General features: G+C 32.9%; 1 protein-coding gene and 1 pseudogene across 1 annotated transcript; both read right to left on the bottom strand.

The window, feature by feature from the left end:
* Window positions 1-2,186: 2,186 nt before the first annotated feature.
* LOC123663361 lies at window positions 2,187-3,629 on the bottom strand. The gene is made up of 2 exons (XM_045598049.1): window positions 3,087-3,629; window positions 2,187-2,988 (listed from the first exon to the last, which is right to left on the bottom strand). Exons 1-2 carry the CDS (start codon window positions 3,271-3,273, stop codon window positions 2,486-2,488), a joined length of 690 nt encoding a protein of 229 aa, XP_045454005.1. The 5' UTR covers window positions 3,274-3,629; the 3' UTR covers window positions 2,187-2,485.
* Window positions 3,630-9,232: 5,603 nt separating this feature from the next.
* Window positions 9,233-12,305, bottom strand: LOC123663289 (annotated as a pseudogene).
* Window positions 12,306-14,278: the final 1,973 nt, after the last annotated feature.

Below are 14,278 nucleotides of genomic sequence, written 5' to 3'. Positions count from 1 at the left end.
TACATTTTCGTACGTTTGAATCTACTGAGTTTTGATTCTGCGTCTTGCGTTAACCTTCCAAACGTCGCGTCGTACTAAAACGCAATGCGTCGTCAAGCGCCAAGCTATAAAATATAGGCACATTAAACCGTTGAGATCTATGTAGTTAATGATGATGCATATACACTACTTTGGTTTCTCAAAAATTATTCCATACGTCCTAAAATACACTTTTAGATTGCCGCTACTATCATTGACATTTTGTAAGTTGTTTTGCATTAACTGTAATAAAAAACAAATATATTTTCTGCTCCGGGGGTTGTGGGTTCGATTCCCACCCTGAGTCTGGCTGTAATATATACGTATATTATTTATATGTATGCTTATCGAAAAAGAAAATGTAGCTATACCAGTCGGCTGTTACCTATAAACACAATTGGTATTAAGTTGCTAACTTTAGGAACAGATGACCGTGAGTATATTGTAAATATAAATAAAATGATAAATTTATAAGTAATGTATGAAAAATGCTTTTAAAGTCAACTTGAATAAAAAATTCTGACTTTATTTTTGAGACTTGAGTACTCGGCCTACCTATATATCAGGTGTCGTTGTCAAGACCGGTAGGACTAAAGTAGTTTATAAAAATAATGATTACGCAAAAAAAACGACCTAGAATATCTTCAATTATGTCAAACGCAGAGGAAAGAATGATATGCTCGATTTTTACAGTACCAGTAAAAGCCATAGGGACCTTAGTGTTCATGCAATGATGAGATTACAGGTCATATGGAAATAGAATTGTAATCTTCGCTATATAAAAATATAAAACGCGCTATTTTGTGAAGATAATAATAATCAATGAGAAGTTGAGAACTGATAAACCTAGTTTAAACTTTTCGTTCGTTTTATTTGAAATAAAGTGTGATAAAATTGGTATAAATGTTTAATTTTGGATATCCACATCTTTCTTACATTATTCTTTCTTTTTTTTTACAATAAAATAGTATAATATAAATAGATTAATATTTATAAATAAAAAATTACAAGGTGTTCTTACGTTAGAATGTGGTTGGTTACTTAAATATCACATTATTGGTAGATTTCCGGCATTGGCGTTTTTAATATGGTAAAAAACTGTGCTTGCTATGTTACATGACTAACAGAACTTAACATAAATTAGCTTTCATATGATAACAAAAATTAATAATGGCTTTAATTACTATATAATCCATGATTCGTAAAGTCGAAAAAACGAAAATCTAGAGCTTCAATAACGTTCACGCGGTCAACATCCTAATTTAGAAAGTTTTTAATTCCTATTTAGTCTAGAAAACTGAAACGAAGATTTAAACCGTTACGTAACGAAATATGTATGTAGGTTTTGAGCGGAATTTTATTGTGAGTGCGCCACGGGTCCGATAAACAAAAGACACGTGTTGTTTCGTGCAGTTTGTTTGTATGTAGGTGAAATTCAAGTCCCGACGAGTGTAATCGTAAGGGTCAGCAGTACCGACCTGCTATCGACCGCGCGACGTTGCCACTCCACACCACTTTCCCCGCGACGTTGCCGCCCCGCACACGGCGCAGACTGATTCGTGTTGTTATGAGCATGACTTGTTGCTATTAGCTTCATAGAAACTTCTTTGGTTACAAATTTTTCCACTTGTTTATTTATTATGTTATAATAATAAGTATAGTTTTAGAAATATTATCCATATTATAATAAAAATAAACTTAATTTTCAGAATAATAATTATAAAAAAGCAGTTTTTCGGTTTCTTCCTTAATTAGATATAAGTATTGTTGCCTTTTTATTAACCGTGGCGTGAGAAAAAAGTAGTAATCCGCTCGCGGTGGATCCTAGCGCTTTAGAAACGCTACATTAATCATCGTAATTAAGCAGCGCAGCGCTTTTTATGCTAAATACTTTAACTTTGAATATGCAAATTGTATCCCGGGGATAGAAAAGAGCATTCATTGTGTTCTTTTTTTTTAAATATTATCTGCCCTTTAAAATTGTCTATAATACTATAATTATGTATCTAGTAACGCTATGTAATAATTTTCTTTAATTTTTTTTCCGATTCGTTTACTTTTTGATCTTTGACAAATCTAGAGGTATAAAAAATTCCATACACATATATATTACTCAAAACGGTCAATTCTCCATTATTTTTTTTTAAGTTTTAATAATGATATGTAAAGCTTTTCAAAAGAACTTTAATATTTTGCTACAAAGACAATAAGAAAGTCGTTATCAAAAATGTTTTCTTTTAACAGCATATGGCCAACAACAATGCAATGGATTCATAATAATAAAAAAATCATTAAAGTTTCAGATTTATATTCTGTCGATAACTTTAGTAATAAAATCTAGAAGTAGCTAAACAATATAACAAATTATAAATTTAATTAAATATAGTCCTAATATAATTTGTCTTAAAAACAATAATTACCTATGTATTTTGTATTTATATAAATAATAAGATCTAAAATTTACAAGTTAATCGTAATCGAGAGAATTAAATTCAGATTTTAAACTATTCCCTTTGGACCTAATTTGCTTTATTAGTTTGAGGACCCCACATCTGAATTCCAATTTTTGGTCCAGATCGAACTCCCTGACCGCGGGCAAGAGGGAGTCAAAGAAGGAGCGGTCTTCGTTTTCTGATACATGTACCGATTCACTTTGTACGTTGGGTGTTTCTACGAACTCTATCTTGTCAGTTTTTTCTACCCTGCGCCGTTTCAAATTGTCTATAGTTGAAGATTCATCCTCGCTAGTCGCTGTGACTTCGATGTTTCTTGACTTGTTGATGCTGACGCTCTCCGCCTCGTCGGAGCTCTCGTCCTCGCTCTCACCCTCGCTGGTGTGGTTGTCCACGTACCTCGTGTTCAGGAAGGTCAACAGCTTCGCGTACATGTAGGCGCGTTTGCCGTCCTTGCGTTTCAGGCTGCGGACGTACGCGTCCCGTATGTTGCGCCATTTACTATGCAGTTTGCGATCTAGGAATAAAAAAGGCATTGGTGGAGTTAAATATATTGTAACAAATATTTGGTTTCCGTAAAACATGAAAGTTTTACGGGTCGATATATTAACTTACATACTTCGGCTTTTTCGACTTCTTTCATACTATCGAAGTCCGGTATAAACGCCTTGGCGACGTTCGCCCACGCCAGCTGCTTGTCTTTCGCTTTGAACTTGTAACCGTCGCAGCTCAGGCTCCATAGCTCTTTGTATTTCTTTATTTCATTTATGAACGTTTCCGCGTCCAACGCGTATGTCGTCATTTTTATAAACTGTGTGACATTGATTTGATAATCTTATCGCAAATAAATTCTTTATTTAAATCATTCAATATTTTAAACTTAGACAACAAGATAGATATATTAAAGCGATAAATAATTTCGTCCGCAGCGAATACGATCGCTTTCACACAACACAAACGCGCCTGGCAACGCGCGCCGCAGCGGTCGACTTGGCAACGTCGCCGACTTTATCAATAACCGTCAAACTTTTACATACTATCGTTCGTATCGTACGATTATTGTAAACACATATATTTTTATTGTTTACGACCGTCAAAGCGTTCATATGAAACGTGCGTTTCGATGTACTAACGTCGGACTGATACGAGTAATCCGCGCGGAGTGACGCACCGCGCGAGTGCGACGTCGCTCGCCGCACAACGATGTGAGAGTACAGACTCAGCGCTGTACAATTATAGTCCTTATGCGCCGGTAATACGTGCATCGGTTTTCCGTTATACACCGCCGCAGAGCTGAGCGGCAACGTCGCAAACCGCAGCGACCGCGCCGCACCGCCCGGCGCCCTTTCCGTCTGACTGAAACATGCTGTTTATTTGCAATTGTAAATACATCTGCTTTTATTAAATATATTCAAATGCCAGGTTGTACCTAACCACGTATGTGTATATGTATGATATATAACGATAGTATACCGAGCTAACGTTTACATATACATATGTATATACTTTTGGAACAAAAATTTTGTCAAACCATTTTTCCTTTTAGACTGTTTTCTATCGTAATGTAGTGAAAATAAGGATATAATTACATGCTTACGTATAACGTGTAATGTTACCATATTACTAACAAATTTTGAGTTAAAATTTTCGAAAATTCAGGATCACGCTTAAATAAAATTATGTTTCATTGATATAGTTTTTATAAAACATGTCCGAATCCCATCAAGATCGAGAGAACGAAGAAGGAAGTTCCGTTCAAAATGTTATTCCAATTTCACCGTAGGCCTCAGGGGAACAAGTTCCAGAAATCTTATTTATTCTATGACTACATTGTTTATACATTTATGATTGTTATAAAATGAAGTCTTTCATATTTTTAAAGGATAACTGGAGAGTTTCTTCTTAGTTTTTCTTAGTAGTCGCATTGACTGTAAATAAAATTATTAACTTTTAAAATAAAATAACCATTCAGCCTATAACGTCGCAATGCCTGAGGCATAGGCCTCATTCTCCATGTAGGAGAAGAACCGGAGCTTTAACCACCACGCTGCTCCAGTGCAGGTTGTTGGATAACCTTTTATACATTTCAATTTCATTTCAATTTTTAACCGACTTCAAAAAAAAAGAGGAGGTCACTCAATTCGACCGTATATATATATATTATGTATGTTTGGGCATAACTTCGTTGTTTATGAACCGATTTTGATAATTTTTTTTTTGTTGGAAAGAAGATATTCCCGGTGTGGTACCATCATGATAAGGAAACCAGGATCTGATGAAGGGATCCCAGAGATATCGAGGGAAACTCTCGAAAATCTGCATAACTTTTTACTGGGTGTACCGATTTTAATGATTTTTAATTTAATCGAAAACCGATGTTTATCATGTGGTCCCATTAAAATTTCATCGAGATCTGATTACAGCTTTTGGAGTAATCTTTGATAATGCGCATTGACTTGAATATTTTTTCATCTACCTACGTTGTATTACTTGTCGATATAATTGAAGTCGGTTTTTTTTTCGATTGCATGCAAACACAATTATAATTAGGTACGTACTACTTACTGTTTATTCACATTTTAAGTATCGTGATTTATTCAAGACCATTGAATTATATACAAATATATAAAATTGGAGTCTCTGTTTGTAATATTAAAATAACTTTTTACTAAATTGATGTGTATATGTATACGCGCTACATATACCCAAATAACATTTTTTATAATTTTTGTCTGTCTGTCTGTCTGTTTGTTCCGACTAATCTCTGAAACGGCTGAACAGATTTTAGACGGGACTTTCACTGGCACATAGCCGATGTAATGAGTAACTTAGGTTACTTTTATTTTAGATTTTTTTTTATAACTGCGAACTGAATAATAATTATTTTGTTAAATTCCACGCGGATAAAGTCGCGGGCATAGCTAGTATGTAATAAATACGTAATAGGCAGAATACCTACTTCAGTGCGTTCAGCGACATAATCGATCGTTCCGATTCAAGGGCAATATCATTTAGAGCTTTCGTAACTCAACACCGCCGCAAAAAATATAAACCTTAGACGCAGAGCTTGTGTTACGAACATAACATCGATATGCTTCGTCAAATAGGGTTGCACGAAGGGAAAAATTCCTAGTTTGAATACAGGTTTCTCATGTAGCTATCTTTTTTTTTATAGTTAATCAAGAATTTTTTTTATGGGTATTATAATTTTTTTTTGGTTTTTTGGTATTCTGAAGTAATTTGTTGTTATTAGGTGTTTTTTACATTATTGATTCTGTGGAATTGCGTAGTTATATGGTTCTGTACCTTGATTCAAGGTCTTTGAGGCTTTTTAGATGTTCCTAATGTTTATATTAATAATATTAATATATAAATAGTATAAAATTTTAGTAAATTCCTATAAAAATATTTATTTGACTAAAATGCAGATAAATTTTCCTTTTTAATTGCATTAATTAAATAATAATAATAATTAAGAATATTTATTTGTTGGTTTATAATAATGTTAATAAAATAGTTTTACTATTTTACTATTAGAATCAGGTTTTTAAATCACGCTGTTCCTAAATCCTAGTAATCTTATGCTAGTTTCTATTTTGCTTGTCACTGTGTTAGTTTTAGTTGCAGTTTCTTTGTTGTTTTGTAGAAAAACGTTTCTAGAACACATTATAAGTGTCGTCACAGATTTATGAGAAGTGCATAATCCGGGCTGGCTCGGCGCCTCGAAACTTTAGAATAATAGCGAAAGTTGGGAATTTGCAAAAATTTTCAATTTTCATCCGCCAAGTCTCGTTTCTGAACGATTACGTTCTGCGAGTGAAAACTTTCGGATTTAATGTTTTTAAATATACGCTTAGTTTTGAAATATTTGTTATTACACAAGATTCTCAGAGCGGTAAGGTTTATTGAAATGGTAATGTTTCAGGCATATTTAAAAATGAATGTGAATTAAAATATTGTTTTATAAGGTCACGTGATGTACACATTCCGTCTGTTTATTGCGTATATCGTGTAACAAAAGTAGCATGACTGTCTTCTGAGGTACTTTGGTCTTAATTTTTTGAGGAACATATTTTTACTTTTCCAATGTTCTTATATCAATGTCATTTCTGTTTCAGGTATAATCAGTATACGTGATTAATATAAGGTAACATTTAAAATATAAGTCTACTCTTAAAGAAGTTTTGAATGTAAGACCTTTCTCTAGTATAGAATAAACCTCCAAGTGGGGTTTGAGGTCCTTCCTACTCTAAATCTTAGCCCGGTTTCTACATTCTATGTATCACGGTTCGTTTTACTCGCGAACGGTTTTTCGAATATAAGAACCGAGATGTAGTCAGCTTCAATACTTGTTATTATCAGAATTAATAACATATATGTAAAGGATCACACATAATATGCTATTGCATAATATGACATATTTGTTGTTATATTTGTTGACATATTCGTTGTTGATAAATTACAATTAACATGTAGTTTTAGAAACTGGAACACATAAACCTATTTATTGTAGAATGATAAATGAAACAGGTGTCAGTGGTTGAGTTTTTCAGCCAGAATCTTTGGGAACTACTTTGGAGTGAGGATAATAAAAAATATCAAATGTTCTCTTTTACTGTTGTCTCCGATAGCCTACCATTGAACTATACGTACTTAAATATTTTAAACACATATAAAAAATATATTGATTGTAAATTTTTAACTTTTAAAACGTCATTTAATAAGCTTGTTATCAAATATTACATTTCTTACATTTAAATTTTATTTCAGTTTAGTTAAGCGGGATATGCAAATAATAATCATATATTATTCAAAATAATGTTTATTGGAATATATGTTTAAGTAACTAGCCTAGTTATATTCATACAAATCAATATAATATACATATTTATTATATTATGTAACAGACTGAGAAATCGGGTTATATAATCTTCTGTATTGAATGAAAACATTACAGCTAAGATTAGATAAGTGTATCTTTTATTTCTTTATCATCAAAGAATGCTAAATTTTTAAACAATATACAATAGATTTTTTTAAAGTATTTATATTAAATCCCGTCTATAGTATATTTATTTGTAAAGTAGAAATACACATACAATATGTAATAATGGAAAACATTTACTTAGTTATGTAAATACTTTATTCAACATAATTATACACTCTGCTATAATAGTATAACACACCTCTCTTATTTTGTGATATCTGATAAAATTTTACTTATCACTTCAATCATTTGATATGGTAAACTGTCGTATAGATCTTTAATTGGGTCTTGATTCATATTCTGCTACTCGTTAATGATCACCTTCTACAACTCTTCAACTGTAGTAAACTGCCTTGATCTGCGATAGACAGCTCGTGATAAATCTTCCTAACAATTTTCAATGATATTTAAGTCAGGGGAATGAGCTGGACATTTAAGAATTTGAATATTTTTTTCAGAAAAGTAATTTTTAACTATCTGTGCTCGGTGAATATTGGCGTCACAACACATCACAATACCACCTCCAGCTTGTCCACAACTCAGTATACATTTGTCATTACTTAAATCGTGAAACTAATAATTAAAACTATCGGGTCAATCTAAATAAAAAAAAATTCGGCAGTAAAAATAACATTTCTCCACTTTTCTTTCCATTGAACATGGACCTTGGGCAAATTTTATTCGAACTAATTTATGTTTATCCGACAACGGTGGTTTTCTTTGTAATTTCTGTAATGTCATTTCTATAATAAGTTGAACATTCCTTAAATTAGTATGAACACCAGCCTCCGCTGCAATTTGTCTTGCTGTTGTAAGCGCAGAATTGGACGCAGCTCGTAGACTTGACCTTCTTTCTCCAGATGTAGTTGCTTTTGGTCGACCAGACTTCTTCTTTTTTCCATACTTTTCGGGATCATTTAAAAAAATTCGCACAACACGATGACTCCTACTGATGATTTCAGCTATTATTATTTTATCTTAGAATAATTTTCAGAATACAATTTTTTTATTACATTGATTTCAACTTTAGTTAAGTAAGAGTTTTCCTAGCGGCATTTTTTTATTTCATGAAATTTGCAAAAATTAACCAAACGGTACCGAATTAAGAGGTACACAGGACAAGTATAAACATGAATTGACACGTCGACCGCGCCGAGCTGTCAGCCAATGTGACGAATGGGTTATACTTTTGTCGCGCTATCAAACTAACTCTCTCATAACAACACAGCGTCGGTACTTAGCTATGTATACATACCACAACATTAGAATCAAGTCAATAGTGCTGGCACTTTAGTTATATATTTACTTATGTGTTACTTATTCACTAGATTGAAAAATATATCCCTTTATATGAACAGGCGAATATGTAAAGTTATCTTAACCATTTATGAAAGTTACCATAAACACAGCTTACATAACTACTCGCAACTTAGGCTATATTACATCATACTAAGAAACATCTTAACGAAATTGTAACCATTAATGTTAATTCGGGTAAAATCCCTCTATTGGCCATTACCAATTTTAATATGTATGCTTACATTATCACATATACATAATATGTATTTTTGATTACCTTACCATATATTTTATAACATTATAATAAAAAAAATTATATTATCATTATATTAATAAAAAAATCTTACAACTACATATATAACAACATCACCATTGTTAAGGTATAACCACATAGAACGCTAGTCTTGTTATCATTAAAAAGGAAAAAGAATCAAAGTAACTTACAATAGGTCGTTATCATTTAAATAGATTAAACCTATTCTGAACTGTCCCGCCTGTGCTTTACCATTCCGTTTCTGTCCGAACTACACCCAGGCGTTGAGTTATTGAAGTGAGAGGTCACAGCCTCCTGCATAACATTGGCGATTTGAGCCCTCGCCCACATCTTTATATTGGCCGGCAGCTGTTTCATCTCTGGCAGAAATGAGAGCAAAAACAGCCTATCACTGTCCCCGTCGTCAGATATATCCACGGGAAAGACTGGCATTTCCAGTTCTTCCGGTGGCTGGTCACCATCGGAGCTGGATTTTTTTCGACGTTTCTTCCTGGGTTTGTGGGTTGTCTGGATCGTCGGCGTGTGAGAACTGAACAGTGGGTCCTCGGCCTGGTTGCCGAATATCACTTGATTTCCATCTTGATCCTCACTGGAAAAATTAATCTGGTTAAAAACGAATTGCCTTTAAAGATTAGACAACCAATTACTATTACTTAAATAATTATAAAACTGAAGCTGGACTCCTGTACCTGCCCTTCCCTATCGAGTTATGATTTATTTACAGTAACTGCTTCACATTTGTAATAATTGTTTGGTCGAAACCAACAACGAACACGACTTCAATTATATCGACAAGTAATGCAACGATCACAGACGAAAAAACAGTCAAGTAAATACGCAATATAAGCAATAACTCACTATATAACTAAAAATTAATTGCCAGATCTCGATTCAATTTAAATGGGACCAGATGACCACATTTCGATTAAAAAAGGAATACACATAAAAATACATTCGAATGAAGAACCTCGTCCTTTTCTGTTAAAAAATATATTTTTTTAAGAAAATGTGTAAAGTAAGGTTGTGAAATACGATAGAACTTATACCAAACACTTCCTAATACACTATTTATGATTTACCCTCCGAAGCTAAAATCCAACCCTTTCAGACATCCATGGCTGTACCGATTCCCAAAGGGATTTTCCGGCGTATTTCCGTACTAGTTCCTTAATTGGACTATTGTCCCTTAAAAGGGATTAACGTAACGAAATAACATTTCCTCGTGAGAAACAGTTGCAGAGTTATGGAAGCCATTTATCATTTCCAATTTTGCTTATTTTCAGTGCAAATAAACTTAAACACTAACACATAACGAGTTACATTTTTTTTAAGTTTCTCATGAACACGACAAGGAAAATCATAAAAATAATATTAAAATCGCATTAAAATATCTTAAATCCTAAGGACATACCTTTCTGAGGCGTTAACCTCTGTAAGAGACCACACATCTTTTTTGTAAATGATTTCTTAACATCCAACTTCCAAAAGACCCCAAATATAGTAAATCTTTTACATAAGACCAGTAGCCAGAATGCGTAACCTTTAGTTGGTAATTAAAGGTACTCACTCCTCACTAACGCTGCCTTCGAAGCCTCCAAGGAAACTCATACGTTTGAAGTAGATGTACACTCTGCGGTTGCCGCGCGGCGCCGCTCGCCTCGCCCTCAGCTCCCGGTTGTACGCGTCACGGAGCGAACGCCATTTTCTTTGTAGTTGTAGTACTGTACAAAAGTTAACATCGAAAATGATCTACTTGGTACTGTAACACGTAATACTTAAGTCCTAAATCTTTTGAATAATATAAATATATATTTATGTAGAGGCAATTTAATATAGTTGTATAGATCATTTTGGCATGTGACACTTTTAGGGTCTGCTAAGCATAAGTTTAGTTAATGTTTACTATTGTGTCATACAATTCCATAAATTATTGAAGTATGTATCAGATTTTTATTTGAGACGCAATGTGAATTGATGGTTTATATACTATACTACGACTATTCTTGCAGGTTACTATCCTCAATTAAAGAAAGCTTTGTACATTACTGATTTAATAAAATAAAAAACTATCCTTACTCAGTATAAATCTAAGGGAATGGATTGAATGATACGATGTAATGGATAAGAAAAATCTTAGACAATAGAGAATATCGGCTGAAAGAAAGATAGGGCATAAAATATAGCATATAATTATATAACTGTATAGTAGTAATAAAAACAAGAATTTATATCAATAAAGCAATTACACACATACATGTACGTTTGTATATATATGTATCTTTGTGTTTGCACCTCGATCGTAAGCAGTGGCCTTGTTAAAGGTATCCCAGTCGTCGTATATCGCAGCGCCGACCTCCTTCCACAGCTGTAGCTTCTCCTCGCGGTCGGCGGGCTGTTCCGTGCGGTACAGACCGGGTCGCTTCTTGATCTCCTCTATCAGCCTCACCGGATTCAGCTGGTACAGCGTTGTTTTTATCATGGCGTCCACAACTACGTATATTAATAATGTTTTGCTTAGAGTCAATATTTATTTATTGCATATTACGAGTATTATATATACTTGTAAAGAAGAGATTTTTTAATAGCGTTTATTTGTTTTGTGTATTTTGTTTGTAGGACACACGATATACACAAGAACTATGCATAGAAATAGCTATGTATTTAGAACATGTGGCCGATACAACGAGATCGAACCTGCGACCGTTAGCGCAACAGCTAGCTAGTGTGTGTGTGTCAGCCACGCGTCGTCAAAATATTGACAGACATTTATAAAAAAACGTTTATACGAAAATAATAACAATATTATTATTATATATCTTACAATCACATCCTTTTAGTTTCGATCGTCTAAAATGTTCGTAAAAAAAAAATACTCCACAAAAATATCGACAGTTCACGTTCAGACTATACTAATATATAGGTACATATTCAATCTTTCGATATTCATTATTCTGGAAGTGAGTTTATCTTTAGTTTGTCATTATGCAATGACACCGGTTTTCTTAGTCATAGTTACATCACATTGCTTTATTTAAACTTTACATACCTTTTTAATATTCGAGCACTATATATTTATTAGCCACACTAATGAAAGACACTGTTTTGTGATTTTTTAAAATGTGTAATGCGACAAAACTGCCGCACGCTCGGGTCGGATCGCGCCGTGCGACTGCCGCGTGTGCGCGCGTTGGTCGCCGGTGATTGGCCGGGTGCGACAGTCGGCCCGCCCCCTGCGACTCAGTGAGTCGCAAGACGTCTACTTACATTGCTTCATTACGTCATTTCATTTCAATAAATACAATTATTTCAAATGTTGTCAAGTTTGTCAAGTTGACAAAACTCTCTTAAACAAAGATTTAGAAAATACGTCTTTTTTATATAAAATATAATTAATTTATCTCGAAATCTTACAGTTGTTGATACAAAAAAAGTCTTCGTTTTTTCGTCGACGTGTCAGACAATGTGACAATTATTTCGCTTATGTCATGTGAGGTTAAGAAGACTATTTATTACTTGTTGTGATCGAGAATCCAATCTTAATTAAATGGAGTATTTTTTTTTAGTAATGTTGTTATACTATTAATAATGTATTTACTCGTTGGATGTAAACAAGTTATGTTATAGGGTCAAACTATAGATCTATTTACGAGTTAATTTTACATATTGACATACAACGAACATAGTGTATATTTTATATGTATACTATGTATATTTGCTACTAGCTGTCTGAAATATGTATTTTTTTAATAATTTTAGTTTTACGAACAAAAATTTGTTCAACTGTTAAATAGACAGATTTCAAATAAGGGATAGGAATGTGGAGAAGCCATAAAACTTAGTATATGTTTGGAATATAACGCAAAATTATCTTTAAAAATGTTTTTATTTTATTTTTAAAGCTTTAACATGAAATGTAATGTAAAAAATAAAAACTTAAGAATGTAATGTATGTTAGACGTTGAGCTAGTCTTAGTATATTTGGCTTTGGAAAGTCAAACATATAAAATAAAAACTAAACACAAAAGAAACTGCACAGGACGTCTAGTATAAAAACAAAAGCTATAAAAGTTTGCTTAGGTTTAGTGGAACGTTGGGCGGAATGGGGTAATTACATTATTTATGTTTCATTTTAAACGCTCACCCTCGCACCATGTGCCTTACATTATAGTATATAACGTGTGGTTATGTAAATAATGTGGCCGTATGTGTCCTGCGGGTATATATTCAGCGTATTAATAAATATACTGTTTTGTTATTTACAGTAGGTAATATAGATTTTCATAACCTTAATTTTGATTGACTATCTCTGAATTTGCTTACTAAAGATAGAATTTTGACGTAAGATCCATACAAATGTCAAAAATTTATCGCTCGTAGGCAAAATCGCAGATAAATAGATTATTGAAGACAGCCCTATGAGAGTAAGAGTTAAAAAAATGGGTTTTAGATTTACGAAGTTGTAAATGCAAAAGTGGGTATGTTTGTTAGTAAATCTCCCTAGAACAAACTACATTAGATTATTTGGTATAGAGATAGCTCAAATAGTCTAAAATAGTAATAGCTATTTTTATCCAGGGAAAATATATCGCTCGACAACAACAACAGTACCATAACAATAACAACTAATATCATAAACTTGTTTCCAATAAAAATCGATGTTCCAGAAAAACTCAATTTAGTATTGTGTACTATAAAGAACCTAGAAAAGGGTTAGATCATTTTTAGAAAAATAAAATAAAATTGAAGGAGAGACGTCGGAATTACTGGAGCGGCGAGTTGGCAACGTCGCATTTTATTGAATAAAAAAAGGTTATACAACGTGTGGCTCCATATTTTTTTTAATTCGAAATGACGTTTGAAAAGCATACCTACTGTTTTGTGCATTAATAATATGTGAGGAATCTTTAAATAAAACATTCTGCAATGCGTCACGGAATAGCGGAGAATCGTATTTATAAAATAATTAAATTTTATTCACGCGCTGATGTGTTCTCACTTTTTTATAATAAGTTGTTTATCCTTTCAAAGCAATATGTACTGCATATAGAAAGCTAAATACTGTTTATTTATGAAGTTGCTTATTTTTAATAACTTATACAGAATGAGTTTTTATTATTTTTTTATTTCGAAAATAGTTTTTTTAATTCAGTATCTATGTTCTAGAATATTCGTATTTTTAACCGACTTCAAAAAAGGAGGAGGTTACTCAATTCGTATTATATATATATATATCTTAATATATATAAA

Source organism: Melitaea cinxia, chromosome 20, assembly GCF_905220565.1.
Source record: "Melitaea cinxia chromosome 20, ilMelCinx1.1, whole genome shotgun sequence".
Lineage (NCBI taxonomy): Eukaryota > Metazoa > Arthropoda > Insecta > Lepidoptera > Nymphalidae > Melitaea > Melitaea cinxia.
This window is presented reverse-complemented; position numbering and strand designations above follow the sequence as displayed.

Coding starts and splice junctions, on each gene's coding strand:
- LOC123663361 (XM_045598049.1), bottom strand. CDS start 3,273: ATGACGACATACGCGTTGGACGCGGAAACGTTCATAAATGAAATAAAG. Junction 2,989..3,086: donor AGTCGAAAAAGCCGAAGTAT/GTAAGTTAATAT, acceptor TTTTATTCCTAG/ATCGCAAACTGCATAGTAAA.